Below are 19,735 nucleotides of genomic sequence, written 5' to 3'. Positions count from 1 at the left end.
CAGAAAGAAAGGCCTTGAGGTAGGAAAGAAAAATCTATTTTATATCTGTAGCTTATCTATACATCTACTTTATATATAAAATAGAAATACATGTATATGAACACATATATGTATATAGTGAGCATATATAATAAAATCAGGCCTAGAGAAAGAAGAGCATATACTGTGGGGAATGCGTGTGTACACACACACACGTTTTTAAACATTCATGTATGAGACCAGACATTTCAGGAGATCGTCCTGCTTGGAAACAAATCATCTGTGTGGCGAACAGAGGGAGTGAAACTTGAATAGAAAAGGCAGGGTGAAAATCACATAGCAATTAAAGTAATTCCCATTTAAAAGTTCTCTAAAAAGTTTGATAGCAGGTTGGCAAAATAGTACATTCTCTCACGTTTCCATAAAAAATCAAGAAATTTTTAGTCAGAAAGCTTCTCCAGAAACACCTCCTGTCGTAAGTGAGGCATCCCTTATTCGAAGAGGAAGCTCTACAGTGACACGCAGACCGCACCAGGCAGCTAAACAACGGTTTGCGTTTCCCTGGTCCCGACCACCGCAAAGACACACGGCCAAGCCGTACAGCAGGCTTCAGCTCTCCCTCGGACTATGTAGAAATGCCCTCATGAAAGTCTCTCATGATCATCACTCACATTGAATCCTGAAATAGTAACAACTGTCCACATAGTTTCCAGAATAAAAAGTGTTAAAGTTCTTTAAAACTTTACTTTGTTTTATAACTTACTAGCTGGATATAAGACACAAAAGAAAAAAAAAAAAACCCAAGTGGCCGGAACGAAGACTCCGGTGCCTCTCTGTGCGCGCCAACGGGGACAGTTACCTCCAGAAGCAGCGGCCCCAGGGACTCCTTCTCTATCACACCTTGACTGCTCGACGAGATGTCTGACTTCTGCACTTCGTCGTCGGTCGCCGGTTTCTCTGTAACCAAGAACCAAAGGTCACATCTCCAGCAGGGGCTCGTTCCCATAAAGGCAAGTTTGAGAAGAAGTAAACTCACCTAATTTCAGATTCAAGCAACATGTATTTATTGTCAAGGGAATTTTACATTTAGCTTTAATTATACTTATTGCACAGAAGATAAAATTGAGGGTCACGAACGTTAAGCAATGTGCCCCATATGTAATGTAAATAAGCAATGGCAGTAGGAGGGTTTGAATTCTGGCCTCCCAAGTCCCGTGTTCCAATAGTGAGAAAAATGATACAACTATGTAGCCTTTTTAAAGTCTACAACAAAAATTTATAAGAAATGGATACATTGTAGAAGAATAGTTATTTGTCGTTTTTCTTTTTTTCTTTTATGATTCAATCAGTTGCTGCTAAAGAGAAAGTGAAGACAGGATTTTTCATTCTGTGAGCCTTCGTGAACAGCTAACCTTTCACATTCCTGTCATGAGGATTGGGTTGGTAAAACTGTAACCATTAAAGTGATTTGAAATTCTTTTGTGTGATGATGTTGAAACATCCATCCATCATCTTCAGGCAGCATCATTCTTCAATAAAAGTTTCTAATCTGTCAGATGAGTTAGTTCATCGAAAACCAAATACGGTATTTTAAGTATAGAGATTCATTTTTTTTACTTTTAAAAAATGAAATATTTTAAATATTCCAAAAATTCAGAAAATGACATGGAACCACCATCCAGTTTTCACAGACATCACTGTTCTTTGCTTCAGGTCTTTGCTCTTTAAATGAACACGATGCTGCAGAAAGAGTGAAAGCCCCGCCGCCCCCCTCCTCTGTGCTCTGTCAGAAGTAGCCAGTAGTCTGAGATCATGACCATCTCTGAGCATGTTTTTATACTTAAACTACATAGATACGATTGTCTTGTGGGTGTAAAGTAGTCTCTTGTTGCGGTTTTGATTTGCTTTTCTCCGATGGCCAGTGATGTTGAGCCTGCTTTTCATGTTATTATTGGTCGTCTGTATGTCTTTTTGGAACGATGTATTTGTCCACTTTTAATTGGGTTATTTATATGTTGTTTTCAATGTTTCATTTTACAGCATCTTGTTCTGGTTTCATGGATGAAATATCTCCCTTTTGTCTCAAAGGGGCTGTTTAGCTGCTTTTCGTTTTCTTCTGCTCCCTGTGTCATCTCTGCTTCCTCAGAGTCACCTTTTTTTTTCTGTCTGCTTGCTTTAATTTGTTCCCTTTTATATTCCCGGCATTCCTCAAATACTTGGACTTTTATGCACATTAAAGAGTGGGGAGCTAAAGTGCTAACCAGCAGCCGTGTGAAGAGCGGGGGCAAGGTGAGGAGCTGATTTTTCATGGGGGGTAGACCCCAACCGTCAGAGTTCATGTGTCTGTCCCTCTGGAGCGCTCCGTTTCCCCAAACACACCCTCCCGCCTTGGACTGAGGGACAACGGCCGGGCTGTCAGGGTTTGGAGAGTGACCAGGCAGGGAAGGGGCTGCACGCCTCTCTCTGGCTCTCCCTGCCGCCGGCTCACACCAGCAGTTTCTCCCATCTGTTAAATGGACTGGCGCTAACTAGTCATTTTCCAGCTTCTAAAATCTGAAAATTATATCACTTTAATCATTTTATGCATTTGTTTATATTCTTTTCACACTGCTTCTATTAATCTGAAGTTCTTTCGGGTCTAGTCCTTCTGTTTGTTATTCGCACTCTCACCAGGTATCATTTCCTCAAACGTTGCATAAATTTTTAGCACGTGATCACCCTCAGAGGCACTTTCCTTGGGGAATCCCGTGGGGCCAGGTGCGGGAGCGCTTCTCCGAAGTGCTTTGCTTCTGCTCTGGTGGGCAGCCCAGAGGTTGTGTGGTGTGGGGGTCCCCAGTATGTGGATATGGATGGTATAAGTACAGATCATAAAAACACATCAGCGTTTTCCCAGAGGCCAGAGACAAGCTTACTATTCAGACCAAAGGACTTTCCAACCATGAAACTGCTCTTTCAACATCACGGCAGCGCCGCAGGCCTGACCCCACAGCCTGTGCTTCCTGGCGCTGCGCCCTAGGACCCTGGGTCCCAAGCCTCCCAAGGCAACCAGTTTTCCAGGTACCTTAGTAAGCTGCTTTCTTATAACAAGAAAGCTCTCAGATTTACTTTCTAAAATACAGAGCATCTAAACAAAAACGTTTATTTAATAACATTATGATGTTCAATGTAATTTCTTAATAAAAAAATAAAATCACCCACTGTCAGTGTCTTTAATGACAGAGCACTGAGCCACGGCTTCCCCTTACCTTGTTCCATTCTCTTCATTAGCTGTATCTGATCCACCGTCTTCTTCAAAATCTTGCATTTGTCTGGTTTTACGCTCAGGCTGTCAATGTCACTGATGTTTGCAGACAACAACTCAGCCAGCTCTTCCAAGTACTTGTTTTCTTGTTCCCTGCGCCTCTTTTCAGTGCTGTTTCACAAAGAAAATGCAAGTCAGTGTACACTTCCACCACTACTTTCCTTCTCCGACCACGTGTTTCATGTTTACACGTTTAGAGAGATCCCTGTTTTTATCCAAGATATAGAGCCCGACTTAGAACATTTAAATTCGCATGTGAAACACGGAAACGACAACACACCGAGGCGCAGAAAACGGCTGCGGCTGAAACACACGAGACGATGACTGCCTCATGGACGTGTCTCCTCGGGGGTGAACGTACGCCGGCTACTGTAACCACCAATGGGTACGGATATCAAAAGAAAGCCAACGGTACGCATGCGATGTGCATTTGGAATTATTTTACCTTCTACATAAGAACTCCCTGAAATAGGAAATCTGAATTTTCAAATAGCTTTGTTATAAGTTAAGCGGGGTAGACTATACTACAGTTCAAATAAGTTATAATTAGAAATCTGATAAACTCTTGAGTCTTATAATGAACAGACTACAGTTGGTCTTCACCAAAAAGAAAAAAGGACCCATCCAAAAAGTAAAATAAAAAGAGTAATAAATCAATAATTAGAAACCAAAGTATAGAGAACAATGTCATTAGCATACAACTTTGTTTGAAAAAATACAAAATATCATCTATTTATAAGTTCTCATAAATATAATAAAATCAAATTCTACTTTAAAACAAAATAATGAGAACAAAGGATAACAGTGTAAATAGCCAGCACTTTACGCTCTCTCTAATGTATTGAATGAATACTGTTTCATTTTTGTTTTCCTAGTCTTTGCCCCTGGCTTACTTAGCCAAGTCATCAGGCAACTTACTTTATGTAAGACATACAAAGACAGTGAAGTATTACTTTGAAATGAAATTTTCTATGATCAAATTAACATAATAAGAAAGACTGGTTGGCTACAAGGAACTATTTTTAAGCATCAGTCAAAATCATTTGTCTGCATTTAAAAATGGTAGAAAAAAGAGGTAAAAAGAGGGAAAATCAGTTGCTAAGAAGCTCATAACTGGCAATAATTAAAACACCATTTACTTTTCTTAATTAAAAAAAGACTACAAAAGTTGACAGCATTTACATAACGACAGTAAGCTGAAAAGAACCAAGTCAAATAATCAAACGTATTTACCTACATGAAACAAAATACTACTAAATGGTACATATCTCAAAACAAAACCAAATTTTAAAACTGTAACAATAACACATTGTCTTTATCTTTTTTATCTTACATTATTAAGGAATTAGTCCCATTTAACTTAGTAAAACTCTTACAACTTTCACAGCTAATACATGTAGCAAGATTTGACAAATTTGACACCAAGGCACTGAAAATTAGGCATGAAGAAAACGAGTAACATATATTTTGATATGCACAGGCTTTAGAGAACTCCAGCTGTGCGACCTGATAATGTTTTGGAGAACATTTGCTTTTTATGGTAGAGAAACTAATTGATACTAGACTTATTTAGTATATTCAGCCTATTCTCCGATGTGTTTAAATCTATGCGCCTAAACTTCAACATAAGTAAATTGGATTCTCTTGGGGGGGCCCCAGTCTGTTTTTGACTTTAACTCTCGTGTAAAGCTGAAGTGCTCAACACCACCGTAGAGTGAAAGAAAAAGAAAATTGACAGAATGGGCAGAATAGGCAGACAGAGAGGAGACAGAGGAAGCAAGAGGCTAAAAGTAATGAAATGGTGAAGTATCTACAAAATGACTTAAAAATGAGACTAGGAAAATCACCATGAAATGAAGTAACAAATAAGCAAGGACAGAAAATGAGAATAGATATATTGAAATAAAGTCGGAACTGAAGAAAGGGTGGAGATGACAAAACAATTCCACCCTAGTGGAAAAGAAGGCCCTCGTGAGTCCTCGGGCCCACCCACGCCTCTCCTCTCACTAACCCACTGTGTTTCCACTGGTGCCGCGCACATGCTAGTGAGTGCTGCTAAGAGTTAACGTCTCGTGTGTGTTTTTCTTCATCCACCAGTTTTTTCAACAAAGGCTCCCATGCTTACTATGTGCCAGATAACTACGTACTATAACATGCCCTGGGGATCCAGGAGTAAGGTAGACCTAGCCTCCTATTAGTTGGAAAACAGAAAAGGAAATGGGCCATTGTCACACTATGGTGACAAGATAGTAACAGCAGAGAAAGGCACCGAGATGGCTTCTAGACCTAGAAATGAGATGTCTAAACCTAGGGGTAGGGAGAGGTTGGTCTCCTGAAAGAAAAAAAACCCAGCTCTTTCAAAGGTATAAAGTGAGAGTGAAAATACCAAGTTAAAGAACCTACAAGTAGTTTAATATGGCTGAACTCCAAATACAAGAAACAAGAAGGGCAAGAGGTCCTGGCCAGCTCAGGACGGCTCTTTTATACCATGATAAAGAGCCAGATATAGGACTTAAAGGTCCAAGTTCAAACTTTCTCTGTCATTTACTAGCTATATAACCCTGGACAAGACACTTAACAACTTCTCTAAATTTCAGTTTCCTTATTTGTAAAACAGGGATAATGACATGAATTACCTCCTAGGGTTTTGTGAGGATTAAGAAGATTATACATATAAATGAAGTGTGTGTGTGTGTGTGTGTATAAATAAAATGCTTGGTAGAGTTCCTGGCATACACTATAGCTCAGTCAATATTATCTATTAGCATCACTTTATGATTATTTATTTATTTTCAGGGCAAGGGGGAGCCCAGAAGAGTTTAAGAATGAGTGGCATGGCCAGATTGGTAAACTTCTTGAAGACAGAAAACATGTCTCACACTTCACTTACATCCGTATAATACCGAGCACATGGTGCTGGATGAAAAGTAGGCATTTTTAATAAGCACTGTTGAGTTGAATTGGAAATGTTAAACAAGCATAAGGCACAGCTACACACCATTTTAGGATTAGCATTTTAATTCTCATTCTCCGGGAACAGTTCAGGAATGGAGAAGACAGCAAACAATTACTGAGAAACCCTCCTGTCCAGGGCTACTGTACACAGGCCTGACAATGCCCTGAGGTTTACCATATGCTCTTTATGAGTAATGAGCTCACAGTCTGTTTAGGGAGAGAGAATAAAAAAACCCCCACAAACCACCGCTTCAAGGTGTTTCAGGCACAAACTTACCCAATTTCAAAATCTCAAATTTTTAGTTGACCATATCAAAAATATCACTTTTTAAAAACTGAAGCACATACTTATAAACCTGAAAAAAGCTAGTGTTTTCAAATATTTTGAAAGCAGACATGCAATGATATCTGTAGACATTTAAGAAGAGAAAAAGTATATAAAATTTGATATCCGTGATGCAATTATAAACACAAAAATCAAAGAGGATCTACTCTTTCTTATTAAAACCAATAAGAAAGTTTAAAACAACAGCTGGATGGGAGAGCAATGCTCCCAAATCATTAGCGCTCCTATACATCAGTAACTGCCACTTGGAAAATGCAATAGACTAAATCCCTAAAAGCAGTAAAAGCTCTGTGGTACCCTGGACTACAGCTAACTAAAGATGGGCTAGACATTCATGGGGAAAATTATACACCATTACTGAAGAACAGTGAAGATCTGAGTAAATGAAAAGCCTTTATATTATTCATGAATAAGAATACGCTATAATCTAGAGTCTAGAAAGTACAAATGTCAATTACCCTTAACTTCATCCATAAAAGTAAATGACATTCTAATCCAAAATCCTGGCAGGATTTTTTAGGGGCAACTTGGACAGGGAAAACAGTCCTGAAAACTATCAAGAGTGACTTGGTGCTCCACATGCAGGCGGCGGTCTTCAGACAGTTCAGAAGCAGACCCCTGTCTCTGCAGGAGCCTGGTCTGCAACAAAGGCAACGGCACAAAAAGCAAGGAAAGCGGGGTCACAACCACTAATGTTCTTATGGGAAAGGAAATAAAATGAGGTGCCTGCATTATATCACGCACAAAAATAAATTCCAGATTAATCCAAACTCTAAATGTGTGTTAGAAGAAAACACACAAATATACATTTAAGGTCTAAGCACATGACACGTTTCTTAAACAAGACACCAAAAAGCTTGACATGCGAAAATCGAAGGTTCTAAGGCAACAGACATCACAGAATTAAGCAGACTGAGAGAAGTTATTTTCATCAAATATAAGCAAAAAACAGAACTAGAAAATAAAAAATAGCTCTTACAAATAAAAAGAAAAAGGACAAAGAACCAAGAAGGAATATGGGCAAAAGACACCACCAGGAAATTCACAGAAGAGGAAAACATAATGAGCAATAAAAATAAAAATTACAATCAACTTATCTAATCATCAGGAAATGTATTTAAAATTATAACCCATGTCATCAGACTAGCAAAAAACTCAAGCGAGGAGAGAACAGTGTAGGTAAGGATGTGAGAAAAAAGGAACTCACAATGTTGGCACTTGAAGAACATGTGGTAATTAATTACTTCAGTTAATTACAGGTCCTAAAGAAACTCTTACGTATAAGACACGACATGTGTATGAGGATGTTCGTGGCAATGTTGGCTGTAAAAGCAAAAGTTTGCAACAAAAAGGTTGTTTATCGATAGAAAATGTCTATCCATAAGGATATGTATTTTTCAAATGTGGTACATTTGTATAATACAATATTAATAAAAAGGTAATTAAATGAGGGACTTCTGGCCAAGATAGAGGCATAGGTAGACACACTGTGACTCCTCAGGCACAACCAAAAGAAGGACAACAAATTTAAAAAACAAAAAACAACCAGACCTGACAGAAAATTGAATTGCATGGAAGTCCAACAACCAAGGAGTTAAAGAAGAAACATCCAGACCGGCAGGAGGGGCAGACATGGGCAGCCGGGCGAACAGGACTCATGGTATGGTGGTGGCTGGAGGACCAGGGCGGGCAGGCTGGCGGCTGGCAGACCCAGTGAGGTGGGGGGTGCAGACTGGGTGGTTCCACATTAGCGCGCAGATAAACCGGGAGAAACTAATGGGGAGCGAGACAGACAGCACAACCCAGGGTCCCAGCGAGGGGAAATAAAGTCAAAATCTCTGACTGAAAACACTCATGGGGGTTGAGACAACAGTGGGAGAAACTCCAAGCCTCACAGGAGGCTTTGTTGGAGAGACCCACAGGGTCCTAGAACGTACATAAGCCCACCACCCAGGCATCAACACCAGAAGGGCCCGGTTTGATTGGGGGTAGTGGGGGAAAGGACTGAAAACTGGAAGAGAGCTGAGCAAGTGGCACTGTTCCCTCTCAGACCCCTCCCCCACATACAGTGTCACAACATAGCCACGAGGGTTGCCCCGTCCCAGAGAACACCTAAGGCTCTGCCCCTTATACATAACAGGTGTGCCCAGACAAGAAAAAAAAATGGCTCAAATGAAAGAACAGATCAAAGCCCAAGAAAAAAATACAACTAAGTGATGAAGAGATAGACAGCCTATCAGATGCATAGTTCAAAACACAGGTAATCGGGATGTTCACAGAACTGGTTGACTATGGTCACAAATTAGATGAAAAAATGAAGGTTATGCAAAGTGAAATAAGGAAAATGTAAGGGAATTAACAGTGACAGGAAGGAAATCGGGACTCAAATCCATGGTGTGAACTAGAAGGAAGAAAGAAACATCCAACCAGAAAAGAAAGACGAAACAAGAATTCAAAAAAATGAGGAGAGGCTTAGGAACCTCCAGGACAACTTTAAATGTTCCAACATCCGAATCATAGGGGTACTAGAAGGAAAAGAGGAAGAGCAAGAAACTGAAAACTTATTTGAACAAATAATGAAGGAGAACTTCCCCAATCTGGCAAAGGAAATAGACTTCCAGGAAGCTCGGAGAGTTCCAAAGAAGTTGGACCCAAGGAGAAACACACCAAGGCACATCATAATTACATTAGCCAATATTAAAGATAAGGAGAGAATCTTAAAAGCAACAACAGAAAAGGAGACAGTTACCTACAAAGGAGTGCCCATAAGACTGTCAGCTGATTTCTCAAAAGAAACCTTGCAGGCAAGAAGGGGCTAGAAAGAAGTTTTCAAAGTCATGAAAGGCAAGGACCTACATCCAAGATGACTCTATCCAGCAAAGCTATCATTTAGAATCTGAGGGCAGATAAAGTGCTTCTCAGATAAGGTCAAGTTAAAGGAGTTCATCACCAAGTCCTTATTATATGAAATGTTAAAGGGACTTGCCTGGGAAAAAGAAGATCAAAACTGTGAACAGTAAAATGATAACAAACTCATAACTATCAACAACTGAACCTAACAAAAAACAATAAACTAAGCAAACAACTAGAACAGGAACAGAATCACAAAAATGGAGATCACATGGAGGATTATCTGCAGGGGAGTAGGAAGGGAGGAGGGGGGAAAAGGCACAGAGAATAAGTAGCATAAATGGTAGGTAGAAGATAGACAGGGAGAGTTTAGAATAGTATGGGAAATGCAGAAGCCAAAGTTATATGTATAACCCATGAACATGAACTAAAGGGGCGGAATGTGGGTGGGAGGGGGTGTGCAGGGCAGAGAGGAATGAAAAGGTAATAGGACTAAATAAATCTATGTACATTTACATTTCAAGATCCATGCTGAGAAAACTATATTGCAGAAAAATATATATACAGTGTTATACAGTATGTAAATTTAATAAATGTTCAATATTTTCACAGATAATTATATATACATAATTATTAAAAACAGATTGGAGGAATTAACTGTAGATCAATTTAGTCATTAATAGCTTTATTACTTTTACTTAAATAAGACTATGCAAATATGATCAAACATTAACAAAATGCTAACAATAGCAAAATATTATCACTCCTATGTGGTGGGTATATACAGTTTCCTGGTCTCTATCCTTCTATAAATTTTTAAAACATCCTCCCCCAAAAAATTAAATGTAAAAGACATTAATTGTATTTATTTATTCTTAAGCTTTCCTTTTTTAAAAGATTTTTCTTTCTTTCTTTTTTAAAAATATCTTTATTTATTTATTTTTAGAGAGGAAAGGGAGGGAGAAAGAGAGATAGAGAGAAACATCAGTGTGCAGTTGCTGGGGGTCATGGCCTGCAACCCAGGCATGTACCCTGACTGGGAATTGAACCTTGGACACTTTGGTTCGCAGCCCGAGCTCAACCCACTGAGCTATGCCAGCCAGGGCTTAAGTTTTCCTTTAAGAAGGACTGACTTTGAATACAGACGCAGATAAAAACACTAACTTTCATTCCCCAAATCTGGACTGCACATGGACACCCACATTCCTCCTAGCGTCTGGACACTCACCTAACACTGTGAGCACTCAGGCTGCCATCCTCTCTGACAGTTTGGACTTAAGGGAAACGGTCACTCTTCCCTCCGCAGCCCGGAGCCCTGGCACTCTCCTGTTAACACCGCTTTCTCTTCCCCCGTGAGAAACAAACATGTAGTCCAGTGACATGGGTCTTCTGCTGCTTTATTGTCTAGATCAGTGATTGTCACCTGGGGCCATATTGCTCTCTCCGACCCCAGGGGACATTCAACAAGGTTTGGAGATGTTTTTGGCAATCACAACTGACAGGACACTTTGGTTATCATAACTGATATAAATATGCTACTGACATTCCGTGGAAGCCATGGATTCTGATGAACACTCTACACATACAAACTACACCCCACAGCAAAGACCTGACTGACCGTGTAAAACAGTGTGCAGGTTAAGAAACCTTCCTTTAGACCCCAGAAGATAAACAGAATAAAATCCCCACTCTTCTCTCAGGGGACAAGCTTACTCTTTTGATCTGATTAAGGTTCCTTCTCTATCTGGCATTTGTTAGGGTCTCCTTAGCAATAATTCTCTTTTAGCCAATTTAAGGCGATCATATTCCTTAAAACATACAAACATTTAATTCTACATCCTTTAAAATCTTGATGTATTTCTTAGTTCCACTAACACCACAATGCTCTAAGACAGCAGTCAAAGATGTAAAATGGATTTACTTGCTAATGACAAATATTGACTGTGTCCTTACCATATACAAGCCACACACTGTGTCAGGAACTAGGGATAAAGTGGTGAGCAAGTACAGACAAGGTCCTCACCAAACGGCAGCTCGCTTTACAGTGGAGAAGCCAGGGGTTCATGAAACAATCACACAAACTAGTAAAAGCTGAAATTATGGATCAGAGCTATTAAAATGCGTGTGGGGCAGATACATGAACGGTAGGTGTTTGACATGACAGTTTTGGAAAAGAAGGTTCCCTTCAAGGAAGTGACGACTAAGGGGCATCCGCAGAAGGTCTCCGTGGGGACCGCAGGGAATCTAGGGGAGCGGGCTGCACTGAGAGAGCAGCGCTGCCAGGGAGCTGGGGAAGCGAGAGAGCACGGTGAGTGTGCAGGACTCGAAGGCAGCCAGTAAACTGGGAGCAGAAGAAACAAAAGCTCTGAAGTGGCAACGAAAATGATAAAGCAGCTCTGCCAGGAACAGACTAAGAAAAGCGTGTTCCTACCTCGATGCCAGTGTGTCACATGGCGATCCTTTTCTCTTATGTGAGTCTGGGTTCGCAGGGTCAGATGAACTGTCCCCAAGGCCACTCATGTTGAAAAACTTCACACCTAAAAAGAAATGACGACAATAAGAAATCTATCCTAATGAACTTGAAAACCATAGGGGAGGACGAAGCTCCCTTATGTTAGAAAACACTAAACATTGTAATCTCTCAGCAACCAGGTCACTACAGCCAACAGGTGTCTCCGTCTACATAAAAGCACAGGAGCATCAGCTATTTAGTGTTTCTACACTTTCTTTTCTGTCTCTGTAAAATAAAATGAACAATTCTTTGTGAAATCATACAGATCAATCGGGGTGAAAATATTGTTAGGATAATAAAAGAGATACTGAGATTTTTCCCCATGCTTTCGTATGTAAATGTAATAACTAAATGTGTAAGTGGGAGTTAGAGAAATTATTTTTTATATTTATTTATTTTAGACTCCACTTGAAAAAGGATTTAAAACAACTTTTACTCATAAGGTTTGAGATTTTATATTGACAGAAATATAAATAATACATATATGATCAAAATTAAAGCAATGAACTAGATTTGGTACTTACCAACGTGGAATTCTAAACTAACCTTGTGTTTACATAGTTAGGCGACGAAGATCAAATGTTTAGTTATGTTAAGATCTTGGTAGAGATGCCAGAGGACACAAAGCCATTTCTCCTAGTCTGCCAGCCAGATCTCTTTCTCACATGCGGTGCTGGTCAGTGACTGCATTTAGAGACCCATACCCCCATCCGTCCCTATCAACTGTTATTCTCTGTGGACTCTCCAGTGAAACCCTACCCCAGAATCCTCTCCCCAGTCTTGTATTCATTACTACTTCTTGGATTTTATTAATGCCAAACAACATTTTATCCATTCTCTTTCACTCCATCTATCCTTGTGAAAGAAGAGAAAACTCTTGTTAAATGGGAAAAAAACCCTGAACTTCTCCTTAGATTCTAAACTTATTAAACAACTACAGCACTGCAAGTTGAAAGCTATACATACAAAGTTTATTATAAAGAATTCTGAGATCCGTAAGAATCTCTCGCATGGCTTTAATAAGTATGTCTGAGTAAATCCTTTTGCTCTAGTGCTAAAACTGGCCCAAACAGACAAGTTGTGGGTAAGCCAGGACTTAAACAGTGCCTTCCTGCCCTCCAAGCCCGTGCTGTCCAGTAGGGAGGTCCAGTAGCTTCCTCTGCAGGGAAGTGACATTTGAGCACAAATGGCTTTGCTGCAGTTTATAGGATAGATCAGAAGGATGAGCAACTGGGATTGAGAAACAAGATGAGAGGTTCTCTGTTAACCTAGAATGAGGTATTTGGTTCCACACTAGAGCCCTAACAGGACGTGAGACTGAAGGAGGGGGCAATCAGGGATCTCCCGTTAAGGAAGAACTGACAGGACATGGATACCAATCAGAAACCAGGAGTACAAGATTAAAAACAACAACAACAAAAAAAAACCCCTACATGATTGTAACCCTATGAGTTGGAAATTTTCCTGAACTGCACTTCTAATATGGAGACATCAGAAATGTGCCTTTTTGGTTGCAAACACCAAGATCTGTCCATTTTTGTTTTCTACATATTTCTAAATCCATCCCTTCCTCATTCTCCTCTCACTGTCTCTCGCTATACCACTAACACAGCCTCCCAGAGGGTCTCCCCGAGCCACCAGCATAGGCCATCAGAAATGAAGTCTGATCATGTCTCTCTCTTGCTTAAAACCCTTCACTAAATCCTCTCTGGCCACAGGACAACGTTCAACTTCCTTAACACAATATACAAAGTTTACATCAGCTCCTACCTATTGTGGTGTCTGTTACAGATTTTGGTGAGTGAGTCACTAAACACCCATCCAATCAAGTGTTTATATATGTTATAAACATAAAGAAACATATAAACTATATATTATAGGTATGCCATATATAAAAAGATTATATTATATACTATATATGCCTATATACACACATATAGATTATACATATTATTTTTAGTTTCAACCCAAAGGAAAGACTTTAAAAACAAAATCCTTGGCAATACCTCATGTTCCCAGTAAAGGTAAAAATTAGTCAGAAAACTTAAAATTTGTCTCCATGTAGGTAGCTCAATTTAGCAACAAATATTTATTGAGCTCTTACTACATGCCAGTCTCTATTCTAGGTACTAGGGACACAGGTGTGAATCAAGTTTATAAAAATCACTGTCCTCACAGAGCTACATTCTAGTGTGAGGGAGAGAGAAAATAAATAAAATAAAGAGTATATTAGAAAGTGATGGGTGCTATGGAGAAAAAAAAGGCAACAAGAGAGGCTCAGGGGTACGAAAGGGGAGGGGCAGCAATTTCAAGTAGGCAGCTCCGGAAAGGCCTCACTGGCAAGGTGCGATGTGAGCAGACTTGAAGGAGGTGAGGAGGAGGCAATGACTTCTGCAGGCAGAGGGTTCCTGGCAGCGGGGACACAGCCACAGGGCCTCAGGCGGGAGCATGACTATGCTTCTCGAGAACGTGAAAAGGACCAGTGTGGCTGGAACAGGGGAGCGAAGGAGTAGGAGATGAGATCCGAGAGATAATGACAGGCTACACCATGCAGGCCTTGAAAACCACGTTAAGGGCTGTAGCTTTACTCTGAGTGAATTAGGCAATCTTTGGAGGGCTAAGAACAGAGGAATGACAAGATCTGATTTTCATTCTAAGATTTCCTCTATGAAGGATAAATACAATCTTTCTTATCTCAGTAATTTGGTATCTAAGTTTCCAACTGTTACATGGGTATTTCCATTTGGCTATCCCACTGTAAGCTCAAATTTCAACATGTATAAATACATGATGGACTTTTAAGTTCCAGATTTCTAGTAACGATAAATAAATGAGATGAGCTGCATTATGGATTAATGTCATCATTTTAAAAAACCTGTTAAATCTCCTGTCAAGGGAGGGAGGAAAATCCTGTATTAGAAAACAATGACAATTTAAGGTGGACAACCTCAATGCAAAGGCAAATATACCTGACTTGACAACAGCCACCGCCACAAAAAAGATGTTGAAAGACCCAACATGGTTTTTTAGCATCCATTCTGACACCTAAATACTAAACAATAATCAGCTAAGTAATATATCACTGTAATTAATAAGACTGCTACTTCTTTTCTAAATATATTTTACTGATTATGCTATTACAGTTGTCCCATTTTCCCCCCTTTATCCTTCTCCATCCAGTACCCCTACTCCCTCCAGCACTGCCCCCCCACTGCTACTTAGTTCATGTCTATGGGTTGTGCACACAAGTTCTTTGGCCTCTCCATTTCCTATGCTATTCTTAGCTTCCCCCTGTCTACTTTGTACCTACCAATTATACTTCTTAATTCCTGTACCTTTTCCCCCATTCTCTCCCCTTCCCCTTCCCCACTGATAACACTCCATGAGATCTCCATTTCTCTGATTGTGTTCCTGTTCTAGCTGTTTGCTTAGTTTGTTTTTGTTTTTGTTTTTTTTAGGTTTGTTTACAGTTGTGAGTTTGTTGTCACTTTATTGTTCATAGTTTTGATCTTCTTTTTCTTAGATGAAGTCCCTATAATATTTCATACCATAAGGGCTTGGTGATGATGAACTCCTTTAACTTGACCTTATCTGGGAAGCACTTTATCTGCCCTTCCATTCTAAATGATAGCTTTGCTGCATAAAGTAATCTTGGATGTAGGTCCTTGCTTTTCATCACTTTGAATACTTCTTTCCATCTCCTTCTTGGCTGTAAGGTTTCTTTTGATAAATCAGCTAATAGTCTAGACTGCTACTTTCTTTTTTGATTAAGAGCCATAAAAATATAAATGAGGTTAACCAAATATCACAATGCAAAGAAGGCATGTAATTTTGTTTTCACACACACAAAAAATGTAAATATCTTAAAATTTATTAAGACAAAAATGAAATTATGTAATAAATTTATAACAAAAAAGCATCAATCCTAAACTTTTCAACAAAAGTAGAAATAAAAGAGAGAAGAAATTGATAAATAGGAAAGAAAACGAAACATAAGACTTCAGAGTTTGCTAAAACCCAAAATAAGAGATAGCTGACTCCTGCTTCACTCCCAGGAGACACTTCTTGTTTCCTTAGCTGTCTGTCTTCTCCATCTCCAAAGACACCAGGTTATACCCGCCTGGAATTCTATTGGCTCTCAAAATACTTCTAGGCATGTATTTCTTAATCAAGTGTGATATAATTTGTATATAAATCATAATTTGCTTGTTTCTCTTCTCTTCTAGATTGTGAACTCAAAGCCAGTTACCAGATCTTTTGACTGTGTATCCCATTGCTAACATTATGCCTAAAAGATATAGAAGCAAAGTGGTTAAATTATGTCACTAATACATTTAAAATTTTTAAAGGGTATTTGAGATTTTTTTAATGGTTAAATCTTTTTCTATGATTGAGAAGTTGAACTTTCTTGAAATTTGTTCTCCTGTTTTCAATGGGGAAAAAACACAAAAACAAAAAACTGACATTACTGGTCTAGAAATGAGAGAACATCTCTACTAACTTTGAAAAGGTAAAGGTCTACTATTTTGGAGAAACCACCTACAATATTTGATAGCACTGCAGAGACACAAAGACATGTTACAGGTATACAACTGTAAATATAAACAATACAATCTCACAAACTCTAATTTCAAGCAACAAATAAATCTGGATTTAAAATGAGATTCCCCATACTAAGATCCCCTCAGACTACTGGCTGGATATTGACATCTGCTAAATTTATCTGAGATTCTGAGACTGCGGAGACATCAGACAACAATTCGAGAGTGGCCAAACCAGCTGGCCTACCAAAATAAGAGCCAGTAGTAAGACGCTAAGGTGAGAGTCACCAACAATTTGCTGATGATTCTGGTATGAACTGCTTTCTGTTTACAAAACAATAAACAGATAGTGGAATGCAAAACCTCTCATGAGTGAAAACTATTACAGTTGTTCTTTTTGTGCAGTGGCTTTACATTTCGCAGTATGAGTACTTAAATAAGGTTCATTAAGAAATGCTGGTTTAAGGAAACCAATTTGCATATCACCTTTTAAAAAGGGATAAGGTTTCTAAGTAAAAGTACCCTGTTTATTTAAAAGGACTTGCTAAATTATACCCAAACAATCTCATGCAATCTCTAGAGAGCAGCTTTAGGAACTAGAAACCACATCTATCTCTGTTCAAATGGACCAGACTGAACCAAAGAGGTGGGGCTGAAGAAATAGGTCAGTGCTTTGTATTTCAGTTGAGTTACACATTTCTACATCAGAAATTTGTTACTCATCTCCCAGATGTAGCTGAAAACAGCATAATTTTAAAAATAGATAACAGTTAACAAATAACTGTAATAATATACTTTAAAATGCTCAGCAGGCAATTAGCACAGAGAAGCACAAACGCGAGGGACAGTCTGCGAGCGACTGAGGAGTGTCTCACAGGAGGAATGACGAGGAGCTCCCGCACTGGGTATCGGCGGCGACAGAGATGTGTCCCCAGGGCCCGGCGGTGCAGTGGATAACACCCGACTGCAGACCAGAAACGTTTCTCAAGCTGGAGTCTTTCAACCTGTGGTTCTCTGAAAGAAGTTTTCAATTTTGTCTTTTCATCCCAATGGCAATTCAAAGAAACCCTTCTGGTGTGTTGAGAAAAAAATGGGGACTTCAGGATTTTTATTGCCCTTTTTGTGGCTAAATTTTCATTGTTTGGATATACCACATTTTGCTCATCCACTGATGGTCATTTAAGTTTTTCCATTTGGGGACTATTTATCAATAATGTTGCTGTGAACATTTACATGTAAATTTTTCTGTGAACATGTTTTCAGTTCTCTTAAGTATATACCTAGGGGTGGAACTACTAGGTCATACTATAACTCTCCTGAACTTTTTGAGGAACTGTCAAACTGTCTTCCATGGTGGCTGTACCATCTCATGCTTACCAGCAATGTACAAGCATCCCAATCCCTCCACATCCTCACCAAAAATTGCTATTTTCTGTATTGCGATTTTATTTTCATTATAGCTAACCTAGTAGAAGTGAAATGGTATCCTCACACATCCCTAATCACTGATGACATTGGCCATTTGTGTATCTTCTTCGGAGAAATGTCTATTCAGGTTCTTTGCCAATTTTTTTCACTTGGTTTACTAGTCTTTTTATTGTGGAGTCTTAGAAGTACCTTATGTTTGGGTACTAGACCCCTATTAGATACACGACTTGAAATGTTTACTCCCATCCTGTAGGTTACCGTTTTATTTTCTGTGTAGCCCCTTTCGATAAATGAGAGCTTTAAACTTTGAACTCCAGCTGGTCTGTTTCCAGCTGTTCCTCTGTGGTTTAGTCAGTACCACGTCTGGGCTTCCGTAAGGACAATTTCTACCGGTTGCTGCTTTGCCATGTTTTTGGTTTCTTCAAAAGCCTCCTAATTTTTTTGTTAAAAAAAATCAGATATTTTCAAGCTAATGGCTGAGTAAGGATGTCCGTAAACATCTGGAAACAGAAATCCTCTCTGAATCCATAAAGCAAGGGACCAAAATTCAGATGGTAGGCACGCCTAGCTTCTGCCCCCATAAGTGTCCGCCAGTATCTTAACCATTATGGTCAGATATAGAAAGCAAAGGCAAAGAAATGGACTTAAGTAATGAATTCTTAAAAATGATTCTTAAAAAAATTTTTTTAAAAATTCTATTTATTTCATCAATTCTATAAAATATCAAGTTTTTCTTAAAGTGTTTTCTTTAAAAGAAAATCTTGTGCAAAGTCTTGTAAATTTATTCAGCTAACAAAGACATTACAAAGGATTGGGTAATGATTTCTAAAAGTATGTAATGTTTAAAACAATTTACTTAATATATTTATGTTTACTACTAAAAGCTTATTCTACAGATTAAGAGATAATGCTTTCTTTCTATGTATTTACTTTTTCTAAATGGAAAAATTGTAACAGTTTATTTTTTGTTTTTTTAATTAGCAAATATATAGAAAGAAGAGGAAAATCAAATTAGTTTTTTCAACTTAATATTTTAAAGTCCTCATATTAACTTTATTTAAAATATAACTTTTTAAAGATAAAAAATAAACATATACATTTGCCTTGCTAAAATACCCCTGTAGGTATTAATTTGTTACTGTGAAAATATAGAATATGAAATAACATTTGTGTAGCTATCTTATTAAAAGAATTTGGCAAAAATACCTTCAACATTTCCTTGAAAATCTATAAAACTCATTAAATGATTCCAGTTATCTTGAAATGACATTGGTTTATTTATAAATACATTGTACAAGTCTCCCCAAAATCAGTTCTACATTGTTCTAATTTGTGAAATAGATGTTGGGATTTCTTTAAAAAAATTAAAACCAGTCTTCCTGACTACAGCTGTCTTTATGTAAACAATAAAATGAATGTTTGATATTTACTTGTACATACATAGAACACAGTTTAGCAAAAGGGTAACAACCTTAAAAAAAAGAAAATGATGACTATAGAGACAAAATCAAGTGATAAAAATTTCAATGTCTCTTTCCACCAACTCTGCCCTCTTTCACAGATTCAGATACTAATGAGCAGAAAAACAGCTAGAAGCTGGTGAGAATAAAAATCAGCATGTGACCCAGATAATCCACAGATGATTATCCAAAACCAAATAATCACATTCATTACATAAAATTAGTCCAATATCTAAAATAACTAAGCCCCTGATCAGAAGTTGTTCAATTTCTCTAAAATATTTCAGAAACTCATTTCAGAATACAGTATGGTTAAATATACACATACAAACCTATAAAGAAAATAAGTATACTGAAAAAAAT

General features: G+C 38.4%; 1 protein-coding gene across 6 annotated transcripts in view; it reads right to left on the bottom strand.

Annotated features, from left to right (window-relative positions):
* The window catches only part of NCOA1 (nuclear receptor coactivator 1), a 209,137-nt gene that overhangs the window by 73,577 nt on the left and 115,825 nt on the right, over positions 1–19,735 (bottom strand). For all 6 annotated transcript variants that reach the window (XM_036027724.1, XM_028514417.2, XM_036027725.1 and 3 more), the window contains 3 exons: positions 11,863–11,968; positions 3,225–3,391; positions 839–936 (listed from right to left, as the gene is read on the bottom strand). In XM_036027724.1, coding sequence (XP_035883617.1) covers positions 839–936; positions 3,225–3,391; positions 11,863–11,951 — 354 coding nt within the window. In that variant the 5' untranslated portion in view covers positions 11,952–11,968. The remainder of the gene's footprint in view (positions 1–838; positions 937–3,224; positions 3,392–11,862; positions 11,969–19,735) is intronic.

This window comes from Phyllostomus discolor, chromosome 6 (assembly GCF_004126475.2).
Source record: "Phyllostomus discolor isolate MPI-MPIP mPhyDis1 chromosome 6, mPhyDis1.pri.v3, whole genome shotgun sequence".
Taxonomy (NCBI): domain Eukaryota; kingdom Metazoa; phylum Chordata; class Mammalia; order Chiroptera; family Phyllostomidae; genus Phyllostomus; species Phyllostomus discolor.
Note: the sequence above shows the minus strand (reverse complement) of the source record. Positions and strands in the feature narration are given on the sequence as shown.